This window comes from Paramormyrops kingsleyae, chromosome 7, assembly GCF_048594095.1.
Source record: "Paramormyrops kingsleyae isolate MSU_618 chromosome 7, PKINGS_0.4, whole genome shotgun sequence".
NCBI lineage: Eukaryota > Metazoa > Chordata > Actinopteri > Osteoglossiformes > Mormyridae > Paramormyrops > Paramormyrops kingsleyae.
In genome coordinates this window covers 25,739,698-25,761,682 of record NC_132803.1, presented here as the reverse complement: position 1 = coordinate 25,761,682, position 21,985 = coordinate 25,739,698, and the positions used below count along the sequence as shown (strand labels likewise).

General features: G+C 35.8%; 1 protein-coding gene across 3 annotated transcripts in view; it reads right to left on the bottom strand.

Annotated features, from left to right (window-relative positions):
• Positions 1 to 21,985, bottom strand: part of nedd4l (NEDD4 like E3 ubiquitin protein ligase) — a 64,471-nt gene that overhangs the window by 38,188 nt on the left and 4,298 nt on the right. For all 3 annotated transcript variants that reach the window (XM_023828720.2, XM_023828721.2, XM_023828722.2), the window contains exons 2-5: positions 17,201 to 17,274; positions 7,528 to 7,609; positions 5,554 to 5,592; positions 4,711 to 4,764 (exon numbers count right to left, since the gene is read on the bottom strand). In XM_023828720.2, coding sequence (XP_023684488.1) covers positions 4,711 to 4,764; positions 5,554 to 5,592; positions 7,528 to 7,609; positions 17,201 to 17,274 — 249 coding nt within the window. The remainder of the gene's footprint in view (positions 1 to 4,710; positions 4,765 to 5,553; positions 5,593 to 7,527; positions 7,610 to 17,200; positions 17,275 to 21,985) is intronic.

Genomic DNA, 21,985 nt, shown 5'->3' with positions numbered 1-21,985 from the left:
GAGACAAAACACTAGAACTGGAGGTGAGAAAAGCCAATACTGTCCCTGCATGTATATGAGCTCATTAAAAGCAATGTGGCTGAATTAAAAGAGCCGGCAATAAAGTGGCCTTTCAGATCCACAGCCACAGTGGAAGCTCTGTTCTGCTGCTCCCCCAGTGTCAGACAGTCTTTACAGAAGAAAAAGGAGCAGAGCGACGACGGCCAAACATCTTATGGGGTGGGGGTGGGGGGCAGGTGGCTTACACTGAATGAATGCACCTGGATTTAGGTATGAAAATTCTGACAGAGGATTTGTTTGAGAGCAAATCCAGCCCAGATTGTGACTCTTGGAAGGACCCAGTTTTAGACTCCATGCAGCTCACGGTTTACAGCGCTCACAGGCAGTCTTGGCACACTTGCGTAATTCAGTAAAAATATTGCAATTTTTTTGTCTTATAACACAAGAATCATTACTTTATTCATTTGTTTACTGTATAATAATATATCTCTAATATATACAGTAAGCCCTCGTGCATTCGTGCTTCATGATTTGCAAATTCACAGATCTGGAAAAATTTCACTGGACCCGAATTTATTTGCATCCGCAATTTTTTCACACATCTGCGAAATCCTCAAAAAGCCCTATAAAAGTGTTTATGTTTAATTTTTGTAGTAATTTATACGTTTTCAGGCTATTAAGTATAAAAAAAAAATTGTTAATGAAGATTCTACTGTGTTTTTGGGAAAAGTTCAAGACATACAATATAAATCAATTTAAAAATCCCTTAAGAATGTGGCTCTCATGAAAATGTTCCTTTTTATGTACATACTGTACTGTACCTTTACAAGATGGGAATCCCATTAGCAATGTTTATTTCCTTTGGAATGCTAATGGTTACATAAATATTAGAAAATAGTTAATTTACTATTTTGTAATAGTAAGTACACGTTAACATAAATTCAACACACAGCTGAAGAGGGAGACTCATGGAGACTGAGGAGCTTTAACTCATGTACGCTATGAAGTCATTGTCATATTTTCACCATACTGCACAGCTAATTCATAATCATCATTACTCATCACTGGTGAGTACCCATACTACTGTTTTTTATTACATATTTTTAATGCATGTATGTATTTTTGTTCTCTTTTTCGTGGTTAGCGCACACATAGTATTTTTACAACTTATTATTTCTGTACATCTTTACGTAATTTTTAATTGAGTGAATACCTGTACCCTGTATGTATTATACATGTTTCCTTTACGTATTTTATTGAATTGTACCTTGGTTACATATATAACTTCTGTCAATGAGTTTACAGTCCTGTTCGTTTACTCATTTTACCTTACTGTGAATGCAGAAGAAAACGGCAGCCAATGCCGTGTTCTATGAATTAGTAGGGGTAACATTATCATACTGTACTGTAAATGTGCTACTGTGATAAATATCCGTTAGGCGATACTGTACTCTATTTTTACATCCAACATTTGCTTCTTTTTTTTTTTAAAAGGTAATGTATTAAGCTAACTTTTAAATTAAAGTGTTTTGGGAGCATTATTGGGGTCATATTTAGGGTTTAAACTATAGAAATGGGCACATATTAGCATTTTTAGTGACTTCCAAACACCCACGAATTCTCCTCATTTGCGATGGGTTCTGTAACCTAACCGCGTGAATGTCCGAGGTCTGACCGTATATATATTAGAAATAACCAGTAGTTTTAAGTTAAACATTCATTTAAAATAGTAATAAATTGAAACCCAAATTGTTGTTCTAAAAGAGATGGTCAGAGTTAAAAGGTTCATTGACAAGCAGTCTCATTGGATGCATTTTAATCAGTAACCCCTTTGCAATAACATAATCCGCCAAACATTTCTGTTTAGTATTCCTTTCCGAACCAATGACTACAATTGCAGTTAATAGTAAAATGGCAAGAACAGAACTAAATGAGGTCTGTCAAAAAAATTATGGCACTTAATAAAAAGAAAATATCTATGAGGAAAATATGTGCAGATATGTTAACAGTGCTTGTCAATAGACTTTTGTTATGAAGCCAATAAATCTGCAAATTTTTGGGAGCACTGTAGTTTGCTTCTGACATGGCCTCACCCTGCACTGCCAAAAAGAAAGCTTTTTCTTGGCACAGAATTCTTCATCAGATGGCAAATTCACACAGAAACAAATACTTAAACGCAAATGCTGTCAAAGTTTCAAAGCAATATTCAGTTTTTCATACTGCAGATTTCATAATTTAACATTTCCTTATTATACTCTTACTGAAGAAAACCATAAATACATCTTGGATAGATCATTTAATATTTCCGATTGCAGTGAGCAATCAAAGTAGCATCATTTTCACCAAGACAAACAAGACTATATACTAGCAAATATAAATTAAATTATATTTTATACACAGAAATTATACACAGAACCAAAATATTAGAAATTATAGTGAATTAAACCCTTTAGGTGCTTTTGTGTGAGTAATAAACACAAAATATCAAGGCTACCAATTTCTCCATATCAGCAAGAGTATCATTAGAATGAAAAGTATTATCTGAATCAGTCCTTTTCTGAATACAGAATTAAAGCTGAAATACTGCAGCTGAAAAATAAAATCTTTGACTGATTTTCAGGTATATGACAGCAGTTGCCTGGAAAATGCTACATTCGCCATCTCAATCTCAAGTCTGAAGTCTGAAGCAAACACTAAGAGGTGAGGAAAGAAAGAAAAAAATAAAAATAAAATGCCAGCAGCTATTAGGCCTTTGTGGGACACTGCACTGCATTTTCTTCTATTCTTACTCACAAAAAGAATAAAAGGAGGATCTCCTCAGCTTCTGCTTTCTAAGACGTCTTTCAGTGAGGTGGCAATTCTGTGCCAAGAATAATAAAAAAAAAAAAAAAGAAACGCCTTCTCGTCATTTTTTTTTGCAGACTGTATATCTCTTCTATCCATACATTTGAAGAGGAACTGATCAAAACAACAAAAATGTCAACGATGAATCATTCCAGAATCCAAGTGTTCTATATACAGCAATATTATTTGACCTTAAGGCAGAAGTAAAACTACAAGCTTATCAGGCACAGATATGCATACCAAGCTTTGTGATAAAAAGTTACTTGACAACAAAGAGAACTTGATCTTGGACTGCCAAAGCTTTAGGTAGAAAACTGATGATATCAAGATGATGGTTCAGAACAACAAGTTAAAAGAAAAAGCTAAGAGGAAAAAAATGCCAACTGATCAAACCATAATACAACATAAATAAAGATAAACATCCAAGAACTTTATGTTTGTTAAAATCTCTAAATCATCACACAACTCAGCATTCAAATGTACTTAATGTTACACTAGAATTCAGTGAAAGAATGCTAAAAATATGTAACACTGATGAAAAGAACCAACAAGGCAAATTCCTATGATCTAAATGTGGGAATAGCTGAGCTTCCAGACAAACAGATCCAATGGGCAGAGGGATTGCAGGGTGGATCTGGGAATTATACCTGGAACCCACAGGGTATGAACAGGTAGGCAAACTGAACACAGAAATACACGTTTTCTCTCCAAATCAAACTCCCGTGGAGAGCTGGGACAATCTACCCCGGTTCACACAGAGAAAATATACTTTATATCAGTTGATATTGCATGAAGTGAGGTATCTTCCACTCAATCAGAAAGGTCAGGTGATACAGTTGGTGGGGAAAAAAATTCTGGGGCTAGTTGAAAATGTTTTTAATTTCCCCCACTGCCCACAGAGAACGGCAAAGAACCCGGCCTCAGCAGCTTCTGGTGCATTCCATTTCACCTGGAATGTTCCCTGAAATCGGAGTTCTACCTCGGAAAGTGAAAGGAACCTCTACAAACCTGACCTAAAAATTCAAGACAGGGGCATCCTTCATCAACAGAAGTGAAAGCTGTAGTTATATACTGTTTATTAGCTCTCGTGTTTTGTTTGTGTCTCAAATTAGTCGTACACACAGGACTTTCCAACCTCGCTCCAGGACATGCTGCTGCGGTGTTTGCATGTGCAAATTACTGTGTAACGTGTTATCAACTGGTATTGCTAACTATGGCTAACAATGAACCTGGCTAGTGCTGTTATTGCAAAATGGCTTTCCAACCTGTACTGGAACTTGTTCTTAACACTGGTGTGACATCATTCCCAGTTACGACTTCTGACCTCCAAGGTAAATTGAACGCAACCTTTGTTCTCTTATTGCAGTCAAACAGTCTGTATTTAAACATCCCTAACCTTTCAGGAAAAAATTAAAGAAACCCTCTTCATAAATGGTCTTACACAGTTCATGTATAATAAAGTTACTGTAAAATATCAAACCATTAAAATGAATCAAACACCATGATTTCAAACTTTTAAATCTGCTGAAATGAACTACAGTAGCGTATTTTGTTTACTATAGAACTAGTTAGAACTGGACATCATTTCATTCTGAGGCAAAAATAACTCATTAAAATGTGCATCTATGCTAGTAAGCTACTGAGACTGAGAAAGGGGCAAATGCAGATATCACCAGAATAAAGTCTCTGCAACCTGATCAAGCCAATTTTTAAATTTTCGATTCTTTAAAATCAAATAATTTTTGATTGAAAATCGAGGTCAATTTCTTTCAGCATACCAGGTCAATTTCTAGACAGAAACTGCAGCAAAAATGAAAAGGGCTTTGCTTGCTTTCCAATAATTAATTCATAAACACGAAAACTTACCAGTCTGTTTTCATCAAACACCTCAAAGAGCAGCCTATGATTCCGGGGACAGACCTGCGAGGACATAACAAATTACCACAGATGGCCAGTTACAGAAACAGGTTCATAGAAATCATTGATATATCTTCACATTTAGCATGAAATATTGTATAAAAGTGTATACCTTTAGTTTCATTATCATAGACATCTTAAAAGGTAACATTAAACATTACATCATTATATCTCTAGGTGTGTGGAGTTTAAGTCAAGGAAGGTGATGCTACATTTATATAATTCCTAAGACCCCACCTAGAATATTGTGTGCAGGTTTGGTCACCATACCTTAAGAAGGACATTGCTGCCTTAGGAAAGGAGCAACGGAAGGCTACGAGAATGATTCCTGGTCTTAGAGGAATGTCTTATGAGGAGAGGTTAGCTGAGCTGAATCTGTTCAGCCTCGAGCAAAGGAGACTAAGGGGGGACATGATCCAGGTATATAAGATTCTAACAGGTCTGGATGCTTTTCAGCCAAATGGCTGTTTCAATATTAGTTTAAATACTAGAACTCGTGGCCAAAAGTGGAAATTAGCGGGAGAACATATTAAAATGAATTTGAGGAAGCACTTCTTTACACAGCGTGTAGTTTGAGTATGGAATAGTCTTCCTGTTAGTGTAGTGCAAGCTAATACCCTGGGTTCCATTAAGTCAGAGAGATAGATAAGATTTTAACAACTCTGAGCTATTAGTTAAGTTCTCCCCAAACGAGCTTGATGGGCTGAATGGCGTCCTCTCGTTTGTAAATTTCTTATGTTCTTATGTACCCTGGGTTTAATACAAGTCACAAAATCAAGGTATGTTACTCACTCTGAAATAGAACTCCTCATTCCATTTTGGATTCAGTGTCTGGAAGATAAGACGACATACATTTTACCCGCTGCCTACTACCAAAACGAGTTTGACAGTATAGAAAAGTGAATATACACAATCAGTTCTTCTTCTTGGGCACAACACCATGCTTTTACAACAAACCATGTTTTCACTTCTTTAAAAAACTTTCAGTTTTAGGAGAGAGCCATTTATAATTATTAATAATTATATATAGGAAACTCTTTTTCCTTATATTTCTCTACTTGTCATCTGCATTTGTAAAATAAAAAAAACTGAATAATAAATATAGGCTACACCTTCAGTTGTTCATAGTAGTGTCACTTTTTGCCATTTTTGTTATTATCAACATAAATACAAATGTTGTAAATATTGACCAAAGGTTCCCAAATTCTGCTTTAGATACATCTCAGTTTTAAGCCTTTTAGCTAAAAGGCCACACGCGGCCCAAAGAAACTACCCATTGCTTTACTACCTTTAGTTCTGCAGTGCCATAAATTCAGGTTGTAGCTTAATGATACAAATGTAAGTTAAAGTTAAAATTAACATTTATTGAACTTGAAGATGGTACTCTTGTCTTTAAAACACTGCAAACTCACATTCTTGCAGGTAAAATGGTAAGGACTTAACCCCTAAAGTGACAACATTAGAGCTGCAACTCTCGATTATTTTTTCATAATTGTGTATGGTCAGTTATTTTTACAATTAATCAAGTGATCGGATTAAATTAGTACTTTGTTCAAGTGTGAGAAATTTATTAATATATTTAATTGAATTTAATGAAAATCATTTCCAAAAGTGAGCATCCATGGTATTTAAAAAAAAATCAGCTATTATACAGGTGACATGAGCTAATAAAAAAAAAATACACAATTACCAAAAGAATAATGTACTAATTTTTCTATCTATACTGTAAAACAATACAATAAAAGCATATTCATAATCAAACAACATTCAAAGGTTTTGAAAATACTCTTTTAAAGGTAATTTGTTTTGGAGTGGAGACCTACTACAGTATCTAAGCAAGACAGAGACACAAAACACCAGTGTTCAAGCAAAATGCATGTATTACGAAACCTTGCAAGTGACAAGTCGGGACAAATACTTTTTAAAATGACAGAAATAAGAAAAAAAGTATAGTTAACCCAGCATTAAACATTACCCCAAATTCTACAATCTCCCCCAGCTTATCATATGAAAACTGAAACTTTGAACGCTAAAATTGTTGTAGATACAGATTTACCATGGATAAAATCTTGGACCAATGTATAAAACAAGTTAATAGCACGGAAATGTGCTATTTGTGTCACCATTATATTGCTTTTCATAATAGAGTTAATGTTAATTAAGCAGCCGTATGTCTGGATCCCTCACAAACCTTTATACTATACACGTCATATTTTTGGCCAACCGCAAACATATTTTTGTTTTTTATATTACAAGATTAGATAATATTACCTTACTGAGACAAGAAATCTGTTAAACTTTTGTATTTTTTAAAAAATGTTTCTAAATTACATTTTATTGGTACTGGTTCTGGTAATTAATCACAGGACTAATTTTGAGTCATCTGCAATTTTGGTTTCACCATCTGCCCACGGACAACATAAATATAGGTAACATACACAAACTGAGAAATGCATGGACAAGAAATGCTATTTACCCCTTTTTTAAAACCCTAGAGTGGTCTGCTGATATAGTGCTCCCCCTAGCGAATGTGGATATACTCCAAATAGGACCAATTACTAGAAGCTATGGTTGAAAATATCTATAATCATTGTTATATATTGCTATATTATTCAAGTATTCAAATGGAAACTACACATTAAAGTGGAAACAGTAACTGGAGAAAAAGAAAATATTAACATTTAATCAAAACTAACCAGTCAGCTGTGCGCAACTAGGAGGGGCTTATGGAACAGAAACCTGATTTTTTTCCATAATGTATCTTACCTTTTTAATGGTTTTGGTCTGGACTAAGGCAAGTTCACGGTTTTCATCTGCCACGTAGAGGGAGAGCTTGACATAGGGGTCACTGTAGCAACAAACAAACAAGCAGAAATACACATTTAATTAGTAACTCAATTACACTTTTTAAAATCTGCTCGGAAAAAAAAATGGATCATCAAGTGTCCTCTACATGAACTTCCTAGAAACTATGTGAAAATGACAGAGAGGGTCTCCACCACCAGGCTGAGGTGAGCCATGCTTACAAAGCACAATTTATCAGGAGTGAAAACAATACGGGTAAGGTCATACCCCCATGTGGAACTGCATGACTTCATCAACATCAATAAACTGGCAGCTAAAAACACTTGCAACCATTAAAAACACTAGCATACTAAAAAGCCAATCTTCAGTTTAGGACTTTTTTCTTTTTTTTTTTTTTTTTTTTTTTTTTTTAAAGTGCTTACACTAGCACACAGGTTCATACACCAACAAAGGAGCTGCAGTCTCCAGATAAAGCGGCTAAAAATAGAGTCGAGAATTAACAATAGTTCTTTAAATATATGACAAATCTAAAATAGGACTCTCACACTAAGCCCCTTGGGACTCTGTGCCTGTAAAGCATGTTTTTCTCCCCCTCTTTTGTCCATTCATCATCAGCCAAAGGAAAGGAAATAGTGAAGGACAGCCACTAAGGCTGGCAAACAGCCAATTAACATCCCCGTTTCTGCTGCCACTAACTGGATCTGTGCTAATTCTTCTTGACTGCACCAAAAGAATGGCGCACTGTGTTTCACAACTATGATTTTCACAGACACAGAACTACTCATGTCTTTTGCTGAGCATCATAGCTCAGTAGATTACAGAATAATGAAATTATACTTAAAGGGAGGAAACTACTGCATTTGCCTCTTTTGTAACAAATGTTACATTGATGTACCATTGACATGACACAGGTGAACAGTCACAGCAGTGCTAGTAAACAAAGAATCAAGCTGGCAAGAACAAATAATCCTTTGTTTTGCTTATGTATGTCATGTTGAGCTCCACCCAGTATTTCCATCATTACCTGAAGAACTTCTCTCATATTGTCTTAGTCATATGCAAAATAGGTCTTACGACGTAATGTTTATTATCAGGTTTTGGAATTAAAATAAGGGGCGGCATGGTGGTGCAGTGGTTAGCACTGTTGCCTCGCACCTCTGGGACTGGGGTTTGAGTCTCCGCCTGGGTCACATGTGTGTGGAGTTTGCATGTTCCTCCCATGTTGTCGTGGGGTTCCCTCCGGGTACTCCGGTTTCCCCCCACAGTCCAAAGACATGCTGAGGCTAATTGCTGTTGCTAAATTGCCCTTAGGTGTGCATGTGTGAGTGAATGGTGTGTGAGAGTGCCCTGCGATGGGCTGGACCCCCATCCAGGGTTGTTCCCTGCCTCGTGCCCGTTGCTTCCGGGATAGCCCCCGCGACCCGGTATGATAAGCGGGTTGGACGATGGATGGATGGAATTAAAATATCACTCTATAGTAACTTAGATCAGTGTTTCGGAACCTGATCCTCGGGGCCATCCAGACTTTCCACATTTTCGTTCCTACGGGGTCCCTGAGGACCGGGTCGAGGAACACTGACTCAGAAGATATCTAATGGGTCTATAATATCATAATATTGCTATTTTAATTAAATTATTTAATAATAATTAACAGGAGGTACCAAACGACTTCCAACTAGTGATTTAATACAGTAACTAATTAGCATAACTGTCATACTGTTACATTCTTTTCATTTATATGATGCAAAATAACTAACAACTACATAGTATCAGAAAATGTTTTTTTCTCCTCTCACTAAACATGTAAAACAATGCAGAAAAGACCATAATATTTCTCATTTCATCTCAAATAACAAGTAGCAATAAGAGAATGAAGCTCTCGATTTAAGCCAGTGTTACCAGGGAGACCAAACTCTTGCTTATGTATCACAAAGGGCCTTTATTGTTGAGTTCCAAAAGAAAACCCCAGTGTGGCCAGAAAAGTCCTTATCTGCTCTAGTGTTGGCATGCTACTCCAACCCAAGCATCCATATTAACCAATCCCTTCATTTAGGGAGGACCTTCTTATATTTACCCTCACTATAATATTTCGTAGGGAGGGGTAGTGGCCCAGTTGCATGACTGTTGCACAGTTTGGATGCATTCACCATGGTGTAGGTTTCCTGTCACAGTCCAAAGACAGCCGGTTATATTAATGTTTCTCTCTAAATATCCTGAAGCGTGTGCGTGTGTGTGTGTACCCTGCAGAGCGCCAGCATCCCACCCATACCTCACCCTGTGCCCTATGATCCTGACCAGGAAAAAAAATGCTTGAAGGTGGATGGACATTTTGAAGATCCATCTTCTAACTGCTTACCCTGGTCGGGGGGGGGACTGGGAAGCACCCTGGATGGGATGCCAGTTCATCACAGAACACATAGATAATCATACGCTGTAGGCAATTTAGAGACAACTAATATCTTTTTGACTATTACACAATTTTATTTAGATTCACTGTCTTTGATAAATCATTTAATTTCTGGTAACATTTTATATTGTACTTAAAAATGTGTGCCAGCCTACCCATTTCCCCATTTACACTAAAATAAAACTCAAAGCAAAACTAAAGAAACATACATACACTCAACTCGCCAAACAAAATAATGCACTCTTTACGATAATAGCTATTTTTGTTCTTATTCTTTTCAAGCCTAAGGCAATTTCAGCAACCCCAGTTACCAAACTAGAAACTTATACTTACTGAAATACCTAATTTTAACAGCAGAAAAACAAAATTAGTAAGCACCTCTTGGTAATGGACTGGTAACCTTTCTAGGGAGATGAATGGATCATCACCACAAGACGACATAATTAAGTTTTATATTTGTTTCACTAGGGAGATTTTAAAAGATTAAAAACCAAATGTTGAGAAAAAACAATATGTTTGTTTTATTTTGCCTTAAGAATAAAATCTGGAGAACTACATTTTTCAGAAGGGGCATTAAAGACATTCTTATAATTCATTTCACCCATTTTCTATACCCGCTTGTTCTATGCATCATTGCAGGGGTCCAGAGCCTCTCCTGGAAGCTACAGGTGCAATAGACCCATAATGTCTCCCATAATTTAAAAAAATCATTGGAAAATGTCATTTTAACTATGCATAGCTATAAACTAAAAGCTTTTGTAACATAAACTATCATTTAACTATGTATATTGTGCAAAAAAAAAAATTATTTATCACAATTACTGTAAAACTGGTGATCAAATACTGAAAACTTCAAATCTCTTCAAATCTGACGGATCACTACTGCACAAATTGAGCTCTCAAATCATTATTGCTTCACCCTTCCTGTTAACACTCTACTGCCAACCAATGAAACTATTTGAAGATCTGGACCTCCTACCATATTGCACCCAAGATTGTATCAGACCCCATCAAGGTCACAGCGTTACACAAACTTCTTGAACACCACCTATATACATACTGGTAACCACATAAAATAAATAAATGAATACGTTGACCACAATTGCCATAATGCATGGTATGTGAGTGCAATACCACCAAACAAACCCAACAATGTCCTTTTTATTAAAAACTATTCCAAATTTATTATTTCTTTGCTATGCAGAAAATAGCTTATTCTTATAAAACCACAGAACAGGCAGTACCTTATTTTAAGACTTACATTTTAAAATAAGTTAAACCTAAGTAGGGCTGCAACAACTAATCGATTTAATTGATTAAAATCGATTATTAAAATAGTTGCCAACTAATTTAATAATCGATTAGTTGGGTCTACGTTATTATACACGTAAGTACAGTGGCAACCTCCTAATTTGGGAGCAGTAAGCTAACCAAAGCCGCGGTGGCAGTAAAGTACCATTAAGCTGGATGCCGACCGCCATAAAAGAAAAAAGTAAATGCACATAAACGCCATTTACGCACCTTTTAAATTTACAAAACAGCTTTTACTCACCTTTTTTAAGATCACTAATGTTAATGATATAGTTACCCAGCGTTTTTACTGCTGTGCATATAGTTTACCCACTTTAAATTTCTTGTTACCACTACACCACTGCTTCATTTCTTCACGATAGAAATTTATAGTAATATCAAATGTTGTAGTACTCAAGACCAGTTTTTGAAGGTCTCGATCTTGTCTTTGAATCAGCCGTATTTGTACTCGTTCTTGTCATGGACTCCGGATTTTATTTCGAGACCATAACTCTGAGAATATTCTTATTAATGAGCCGTTTACTGTCGGATTGGATAACTAATAACTGCAACCAATGGCGTTACTGCCGGCCGCGTTACCCGCCCCGTCCCTTCACACACGCACATGTGTTTAAATGAACGCAGGGGAAGTCGTGGTTGTCAACACAATCAGCTATTATGGGGCTAGAAATGCGGCTACATATACCACAACGTGTTTACCCTACCATTCTATTAGGTGGGCATCCCAAGTTAATTTTATTTAATTTCATTTTCTATATAGCTCCAGATCGCAACAGAAGTCATTTAAGGCTACCTTTCCGATAGAACAGGTTTATATCTTGTCCTTTTATTAAACAAACTAAATAGCCTTATGTTATTTATCTTATTTACAGTTCATCACTGTAGTATGCTGAAACAACCGGACACGTTTTAAAACAAAATTTGCCGCCTGCCGTTCACGGGTTTTTCGTCACCAATCGTCTTATTTGCGTTGGTCAGTAATTTTTAGCGTAAGATGCGGAAAAGGCTTTTTCTTCGCAATAAATGTTTACTTTATTTGTCCGTAATAAATGCAGACAGACTCGCTGGCGTGCTCTCTCCCCCTGTCGTATATGTGTATCAACATTAAATAACATTAGACAATTATTTAATAATATTCTTAGTAGCAGCAGCGGTAGTCTGTGCTTTTACATTAAAAAACTAGAGTACTGAATACATTATCTAAAGCACCATGCTGGTTGCACTTTATAAAACAAGATTTTGTGTATTTCATTACGTTGATTCAGCTGCTACAAATTATTAATTTTTTTTTGTATACTTTTAATGTAGCATACATTTGTTTTTTATGTGACTTGCTGGAAACAACTTTTGTACAAAGACAGACTGGGTTATTAAAAATTGCTGGAAATCAAATTGTTTAAACATCCGATTAATCGATTAATCGAAAAAGTAATCGACAGATTAATCGATTATCAAAATAATCGTTAGTTGCAGCCCTAAACCTAAGTATTAGAACCAAATCAAAAAATGTTTTGTTTACATTTGACTAGAGATGGGCGATCCACATTTTTTCAGTTCCGATCTGATTCCGATACACAACTGCCGATACCGATACAGATTCCGATACAAGAGCTCTTTTTACTTTGTTATACTTTATATATTAATTTTTTTAAGCTAGTAAATACAGATGGAAAAAATGTATTACAAAAAATATTTAATTAGGCTACTACAAACATACATAACCTACTGTTCCACCTCATTTGTTTTAAGCGTTTTTGAGGCATTTGCAGTTCAATATGAATATCTTCAAAGCAAGTATACACAAGTGGCAAATGCTTAAAATTTTAACAGTTTTTCTCCCATTGGCGTCAGCGCAGTTACACTTTGTTGCGATGGCAGCCCCTCTTGTATCACAAGCTGCAGAGAGTTCGCAAAACAGTCAGCGACTCCCAAATCATCCATTGCTTTTTGTCTCGCAGTTGCGTGCGCTTTGTTAAATGGAATTGTCCATTAAACACTATTCTCACCTCAAGACTTTATTTTACATAGATTGCAAATCGCCGTGCTACTGGTTTCTGTTAAAAGCACGTAATACTCCCAGATCGTCACGTCTTATCTTCGCTCCTCGTACTGCGAAGGGTATGCGCATGACATCACAGCAGGCGGAAGTCACTGTACTCACACCCACTGAGTAGCAAAAAAGACTGAGGGGCAGCGATAGCGTTCGATTTGAATGCCGCAAAAAAACACATGTAAAATGGGAAAGAGCTGTCGTGCGATTGATTGCCAAAAACGAAATAAGTAATTATAGGACGTGGATCGGTCACGCATGGCCGATACCCGATCCGTCAAATAGGTCTGGATCGGCGCCGATACTGATCCTAATATCGGTATCAGTGCAGCTCTACATTTGACTCAGTAGGACAAATATGCAATCAAAGCTATTTCATTTGGAATAAAAGCCAGCACATACTTCGCTGCTAGAAACTGGACTGAAAATCCCTGTACCAGCCTAATAATAATGTAAAATGCCACTGTAAAGGGGATTAAGAGCATCTTTTTCCTGATCACCACTGACATCAAACAACCATTTCTGTGTATCATACTTAGGAACCACATTTAGGGATTCTTCTCATCCACACAACACACAGGTGCAGGGTATGAAGGCTTACTTTAAAACATATATTCACTAAAAATCAATTTAGCGGATCATTCTGAGGAGAAACAATTTGGTTTACATCGGAGCAAAACTACACATCATTGGTAGTGTATGAGTGATGACATATTCATCTACTTTAGAATATGAAAAGAAACAAACATAACCCAAAAAACTGCAGCAATTTGAAGACTCCAGACATTTGCAGTGCAACATCTGCTTGAAGTTTAAACACTGCAAGGGCACAACTAAAAAACTCTCCATTATCGTAATAAGATGTGAAATATTTAGTATAAACACCAAGGTGCTCTCAAATTTACTGAATGCTGGAATATCTGAATATGCACTATGGGGTCCATCTTCCCATCAAGCACTTAAGTCAAAAAAAGCACTTAAAAAGTTACACACATTTGGATTAAGTGCATTCTCCCATCATCATCATGGACATGCCTACCGCAACTGACCAGAAAAAGAAGGAGCGGTCGCGCAAGAAGTATGATCAATTCATCAAGGGAGTTAGGCTCTCGATGATTTGGCTACAAGCAAAACGAGGAACACTGACTATTTCATTTACATTGTGAACTTAATTGAAACTTTTATTTGGAAAATGAAAACATGGCAGTAGCTAAGCTACTGAAAAGCTAAGCTACTGAAAATCCTTTGACTAAACATGAAATGGGCCAACAAAATAGTGTTTTAATTTTGTGCAGAGTAATTGACATTACCTGAACTTATCAAGCATATTTAAATGATGTAATATATTAACTTTGATTTAATGATCCCTCAACCATTTCCCCTAAAAAGGCACTACCGTTGGAGTTTGAAGATCAAATAGAAAATTAGATAAAATGTTTTTAAATCTTTAAACTTTACTGCTAGCAACCGACAATAGACATTTAAATATTATGTTACGATGTATGCTCAACTCTTCAATTGTTTTTATTCACAATAGTTTTACTCCACAGCCGATTCACTATAACTGAGACAAAATCAAAATTTTAGACAACGGAGTCTGTCGAGAAAATTGATGTGTTACAGTAATGAGTTTGCGAGAATGACTCATATTGTGTTTAATGGTCATTTACTTGCAACACAGCAATATGTTGGTGTTTATCCGCCCAAAGCACTTATTTAGCGTAAGTGCACTTAAACCCCACACTTAAGCCAATGGGAGAATATGCAACAAGCAGCTACAGGTCTTCTTTTTGGCTTAAGAGCAAGGGAGAAGTCGACCCAGAAATACAGTAAGAATAAGAAAAAAAACATTATAGTGATACATTCAAAATGTCATGACATGAAAAATAGTTTATTAATGTTTCAATGGAACCAACTAAAATTATTTATCCATTTAATTAAAAATCAAGTTCATCCAATTAAAGGCTTCACAATGATACCTCTAAAGATTGGAAAGAAAATCTATCGAATTTAAATCAGTAATGAAACTCACTTAAGTTCATCTAAGTTTTAAGGAACATGATTGTGCCATTACATGACTTCCTGTATAAAAATGAGGAAACTCCTTTTGGTGCCACGCACCAGGAAAGCAAAATAACAGATGACTGTAGACTTTCATACAACTGGTAATGGCTACAAGATCATCCATAAAAAATTAATATATCACAATGTCCTTTCTTTATAGTGTTACTATTTATTTCTTTTTATAATACAGACACTCCCTGGGTTACAATGGTCCATGTCATGATTTTCGACTTTACGATGGGTGAATTTTTTTCACTTTCAGTACATCATTTAATAAATTACATGATATTCAACACCTTACTATAAAATATGCTTTGCGATTTCGCCCAACTATAGGCTAAAGCAAAGGGTTCCAAGCAAGTTTATGTTAGGCTAAGGTAGGCTATGATGTTAGGTTAGGTGTACTGTGTTAAAATGCATTTTTGCCTTATGATATTTTTGCCTTATGATAGGTTTATCAGAACGTGACCAGATCGTAAGCCGGGGAAAGGCTGTATTTTAGTGAATTTCCAGGGGTGCCAATAATTCTAAGCCTACTGTAACTGATTTTTTTTTTTCCTTTTTCAAAAACCATTACCACCACACAACTAATATAAGCATAAGGTAGATATTAATCAAATGGAAAAGAATATTTGCAAACTTGGCTCAATAAAATCAAAACAACACCAGTGGCAATCATATACATTTTACAGGCCATATATTTTAAGGCAAATGTTACAGTTGATTAAGGTGGAGAAAAAAAAAGAAGTTTTATCAGATGAAAATGGCCTTGGAGAGATAAGAAGCTCATGTTCACCCTGCATTTTTACTAGGCTGTTAATTGTTAAGCTTTTCTTACCCAAGGAAAACCAAGAACAGTAAACTGTAAGGAATCTTTCACCTAATCATTTGGCACCACTTCACTAAACATTCTTTGTAGTAACAGGTTTGTAATCAGTGACTGTTTGATTGTATGCAACTGGAAATGGACTATGACATTCTTGGTAATTCAGAAAAGATGTTTGACTTTAAGACTCTCTTCCTGACCATCTCACTGCATTTGCCTAGGGAAATTTAAAGTATTTCCAATACAGTTGAGTATTCCTAATACAGTATGTACTTGTCACAGTGTATGCTGTATAGTGTTGTAATTGATATGTAGTAGACTGTAAAGATTTTCATAGTGTTAATAACCATCTAGGAAGGCAGTTAATCTATCATTTAAAAAACTGCCCATGAAACTAAAATGTCCTGAACTTTGAATCAAAATGATTGTTTAGTTGTACATGAAAAGCCCTTTTACTGCAATATAAAGCTGCATTGTTCTCAAAAAGTGTCAACAGAGCATAAACAGAAACAGTGTAAGTGATGGGTCTCAATAAGCAATGCTGCACATTAAAATTCATGCCAAGAGATGTGTGAGGTAAGAGGGAGACATACCAGTACATTTGTTCAGCTGCATTAGAGAATTACTCAAAGTCAATGACTGAACATAACACCTATATAAAAGTTTGTATAGAAATAGGATTTAACAACTTCAAAAAGATACTAAGGTTTCACAAAATCATTTGTATAGCATATTTACGAATATTTATGTCAATTCATTGAAATACTTAAAAGAAATACTTTCTTAGGTATCAGAAAATGAAAACAAAAAAAAATGTTAGTTCCTACTTTAAAAATATTATGTAATATTTAATGACAAATTAAGAGAAAGATACCATAAGAGATTCATTTCCTGTATAGTACAAGTTATGAGATTAAGACTAATTGAAAATTCTACTATTGTCAGATACTCTGTTACACCACCTTCCCTTTCTCACCTGGCCCCAATGATGTCTTTCTTTGCCAATTCAATCCCTGCAATAACCTTGACACGAAGAACTCTGGAGTCATCCTGCATAAGGGGAAAAGAAGATGATTAAGTAAAATCCTTAATAACTAGCTCAGATGTGTGAAACTGTTCTATGCTAATGAAATCATAGTGTATTAAAAATACTAATCTGAAATGAAAGATAAGTGGTTCAGACAGATGGGTGGTAAGGAAAATGTCCCTTATAAGCCAGGAGACTGTCATCCAGGTGTGTCAGAAAGTAAAAGTATGATATCTGGTATTATGTTGCAAAATTTTACACATTGAAAAAAGTGACATTGTTTAAGAAATTTGTTACACACAATACATCATAAAAATCTGACACTTGACTTAACTAGCATCAACCTACCCTATAACTGAAAATACATAAAACAAGAACAAACAATAAAATGTGTGTTTTGCAGAAGTACTTTTGCACTATCCAGCACGTTTCATTTAGTCTCCTGAAATGTTCTACCAGACAATCCTGCCATACTGCAAATGGATAAGATACACATGGTTCACATAACCTGTGCATCAATGCACGCTGAAGTGACACAATGTACAACATTTCTGCAACAGAACGCCGGAATATACCCTGACATTTGTTTTAATTTATAGCTAGGAGCCCATGTATGATTACAGGTTATTGACTAAAATATTTAGTGTGTGAAGAAATATTAGCATAACTACTGAATTGTCAACATTAAACTAATATTTTTTAACTGCTTTATGATGTATTATTGATAACACAAACCACAGGATGCACAGGATCATTGGGACCTTAAATGGAAAACTGTTACAGAAAACAGATACAATACAGTTGTACAATACAATTCAAATAATATTCAAGCAACTAAGGCTATATGCAATTTAACAAAAAGAGCCTTAACAGCCAGAGTGCCCCATATTTCAAGCTGCAAGGAAGGACAATGGCATTTCCCCCTCAAAATATTTCAGCCACATGGTACTGCCTCTAGAAGGTTGCATAAGGCAGAGATATTATCAGTCTTGACTGAGGGTAAAGTACAACAGCAGTAAAACAGATATGATGGACCGTCAGGCACACCCATAGCAGCACAGCTGCTAAGCTACCTTTCACTAATGCCCAACAGATCAGAAGATGCAGAATTACAGAACACCACATGCATCCCTCCTACCAAAAATTTGTTCTTGGTACTAGTGGCCCTTTTCATTCTGATTCAGTAGCTCCGAGTTCTCTGACGACTGCTTTTAAATCTGACTAACCTGCTACTTAGGCAGTTACATAATGCTGTCATCACAAGAGTTAAAAATAAATAAATAAAAATGAATGAACCTAACCAAAACCACAAGTTCAAATCATTGCAAACACTTTGGTGCTGGAATAATACTCATACAAATCTACATATATACAAACAACTGCTGAGGACACAGTAGAGTCCATCGAATTCTGATGAACCGTTATCATGTAATTACGAAACAGCACAAATAGAACCTTAATTTTATGGAGGAAGTAATTGTATAGTTTAAGAATAATTTTAACCCAAATACCATCATCCTTGCAAGTATTTTTCCATTAAGTATAGGCACATACTATTTAATCAATAATTACAAGAAAAATTCTACCCAATAATTCTTTATTTTTTCCCAAAAACCTTCTACAGTCTAACAGAAGGTACATGTTTAAATGAGTCTATAATGTGCTTGGCCAGATTTCAATTGAATACTACTTAAATACGGTACAAAACAGAATAATAACACAATCTCCAAAACTACTACTTTAAACATCAATTGCAAAACTGCAAAATAAATTGAATGTGAATTAATTTCCAATGAGCCAGGTTGATGCCAATTTTTCTGCACCTTTTCACAAAGAACTTATTCAAAAGTTTTTGTGAGCTGTGATAGTAGCAACCAAAGCACAGCATGTCATTCATTTGCCCGATGTGGAATTTGATCAAATTTGCAGACTTGAGATTTGAAAATGCGAATTCACCTGAAATAGTTCTCTCCTTAGCAGAGTTCTCCAATCAAACTCTACAAGAACAGGTTCACAGTTGAGTAACAGGACGGAATCCACAGCTAAATATAAAGAACACAAAGGTTTATTTCTAGTTTGCCATAAGCCACCTATATCATCTTCAAAATATAAATAAAATATTCTACAGGCAAAGGAGTCAGAATTATTTTGGGTGGCTCTACTGGGTTTGGAAAGAAAAAAAAACTGCCACATCATCCCACATTCTTCTACATTTGGGTACTTATCACATATAGTGGGCATGATGACCAAAAATTTATATCACGGTATTTTTCAAAGTTATATCGGTTTCACGGTATACGGCAGTATTTATTTATTTTTTTTAAAGTATGACTGGCCGTTTACCAAGTTAACATTTTTGATAAGTGTTGCTGGAACACGAGCTTTACTGACGTCGCGAAATTTCTCATAAAGACTGGGATGTCGGTCTTTAAGATGCTTTGCCAGGTTTGACATGCTACTCGACTTCGTCGCCACAACTTTGTAGCACTGTATGTATAGAGGCTTATCGACATCCTTAGCCTTTCCATGCTCGTGTGCAAAACACTTCCAAACTGCACTTTTGCAGTTTTTTTTTTTTACTAAAGCAGCTTCCGAAATGCCTTCAACTGCAGCATATGCCATGTTCGGCCAACTCGGTATGTTTATGCTAACCAGCGTGAATGCGTTAAGCGGCTATTGAGAGGAGGAGAGGGGCTGCGCGAGTGTGTGCGTGCGCACCAGCGCTGTAGTGGTGCTGTGTGAAGTGTAGCGAATGAGGCAAAAACCGCATTATTGGTATCAATAATGGTGAAAATCTAATCAGATACTAATTTTTAAAATCGATTAGTATCTGAGAATCGATTTTTCACAACCCCAGTGTCTCATTATTTTCAACTCTAGCGTCAGCTATATCTGATCTTTCGCGGTACATTTTTAGTGGTGCAGCAGTGAAAAAGGTCACATCTTAAACAGTTTCCAGCTGTGCCACTTTCCAAACATTGTGTAGGCTATTTAAACCGGTATTGCGGTAAGAAAAATTCATATCATAACAATAATAAAATATGTTTTTTGGTATGAACCGGTATTCCGCCCAGCACTAATCACATATTTCAGCTTAAGTTCTTGCATGCAGTCAGACCCTACAAGAGCTGAATTGCATACATGATTATGTGTTTTAATAGCTAGCTATCATTAGTCATGAGTAGATTTGCAACTAGCCAGTTCTGTAAATAAAAATATGCATGAGAAGCCTGTTCTCTGGGTTTACAACTGAAAGGCATTTAAAAATAAAAAAATTAAAAAAAAAAAAACTAAAAGATGTACACAGCTACAGATAAACACAATATTAATGGTCAGTGACATCACGAGACAAAATGCAAGATTGAAAACAGGGCCGATCCAGGCATTTTTAATTGATCAGTATCAGCTACCACAGCCCGATGTATTTAACATTTTTCACATCCATCTAATTTACTTCAGTTGTGGAGATAGTAAGGTTCCATCACACACTGCTGTAAGCCTAAGACTCTTGGTTTGAAACTAACAACCATCGAGATGTCAGCCATGTGGAAATTCTTTTTTAGTGGAAACTCCACCCATAGCTTCCGGGATAGTTCTCCCCCCCTTTGTTTGCAAGAAATGCAAAGTATTTTCAAATTTTTTTAGGGAACTTGCTTTTTACATTAAAACTAAAATTTGACCTTTTCCATAAGACGTTTTCATTTCATTAAGTTTCTGTATTATTATGATATCTGCTCACTGCACGCCATCCGTTAAGAGGATATTGTTAATTATCTGTTAAACATTGCGGGCAACACTGAAGCAAATGAAAGCAACTAAAACTCTGGAGGTTTCATTTCTTTATTTCTGGCTGGGTACAAATACTGTAGACTTAAATACGTGGATGAAATATTTAGGTAAATTCATGGCTAAGCACAAGTATAAATCTCATTCTAATTGTTTTTCATTATCACTATATCATTTTCATCCTATATTGCTCTGTGTCGTTGTCGTTACAACAAATCTGTTTTGATCACACATAAGTGAATGTGTTTTAAAGGCAAAATGTTGATTGATTTATTTTAGTCCTGGATTTGTGGCTGCAGGAATTGTCTAAGTATTTATTTTTTGATTCCCATGATGCTGACAACCTGCTGTGTCCCAAGTTTGCTGCTAGTGCCAGTTAATATAGCCTCTGTCATAGTAGCTGGTCTGCCAAACTTAAGATTGGTTTCCACATCAATTTTTTAAACATTTTCTTCTTCTTCTTCTTCCTTTTTGGAGTATATGTACATTAAAAAATGCCTTTTCCTTAATTTTGGCCTAGTCAAAATTCATTTTGGGCTACCAATTTCTGAAGAATGCCTGCCCGAAGGGCAACCAGGGATTTAGAAATTTTGTGAGCCCTGAATATGTAACAGCTGAATGTCTGAATATCAGTGTCTGTCTGTTCTTTGAAATTCTTTTGAAACCTTTACACAAGATTCCTAGTAGAAATGGGCGACATGGCCACAATGTCATATCACGATATTTTTGGTTATAATCTCGGTCCACGATATAGATCACAATTTTTGTGCTTTCAAAACAAACCAAACTGAATGTATGTAGTAATATTAATTAATTAATAGTTCACTAAGCCTTTAAATTAAAAAATGAAAGCAGTCCAGCTGCCACTCGTCTGCAATCCCAGCATTTCGCGAGGCGGTAGTCAAATAGCTGTTCAATACTGCTGATTTGATACGGCACTTAAAAAAT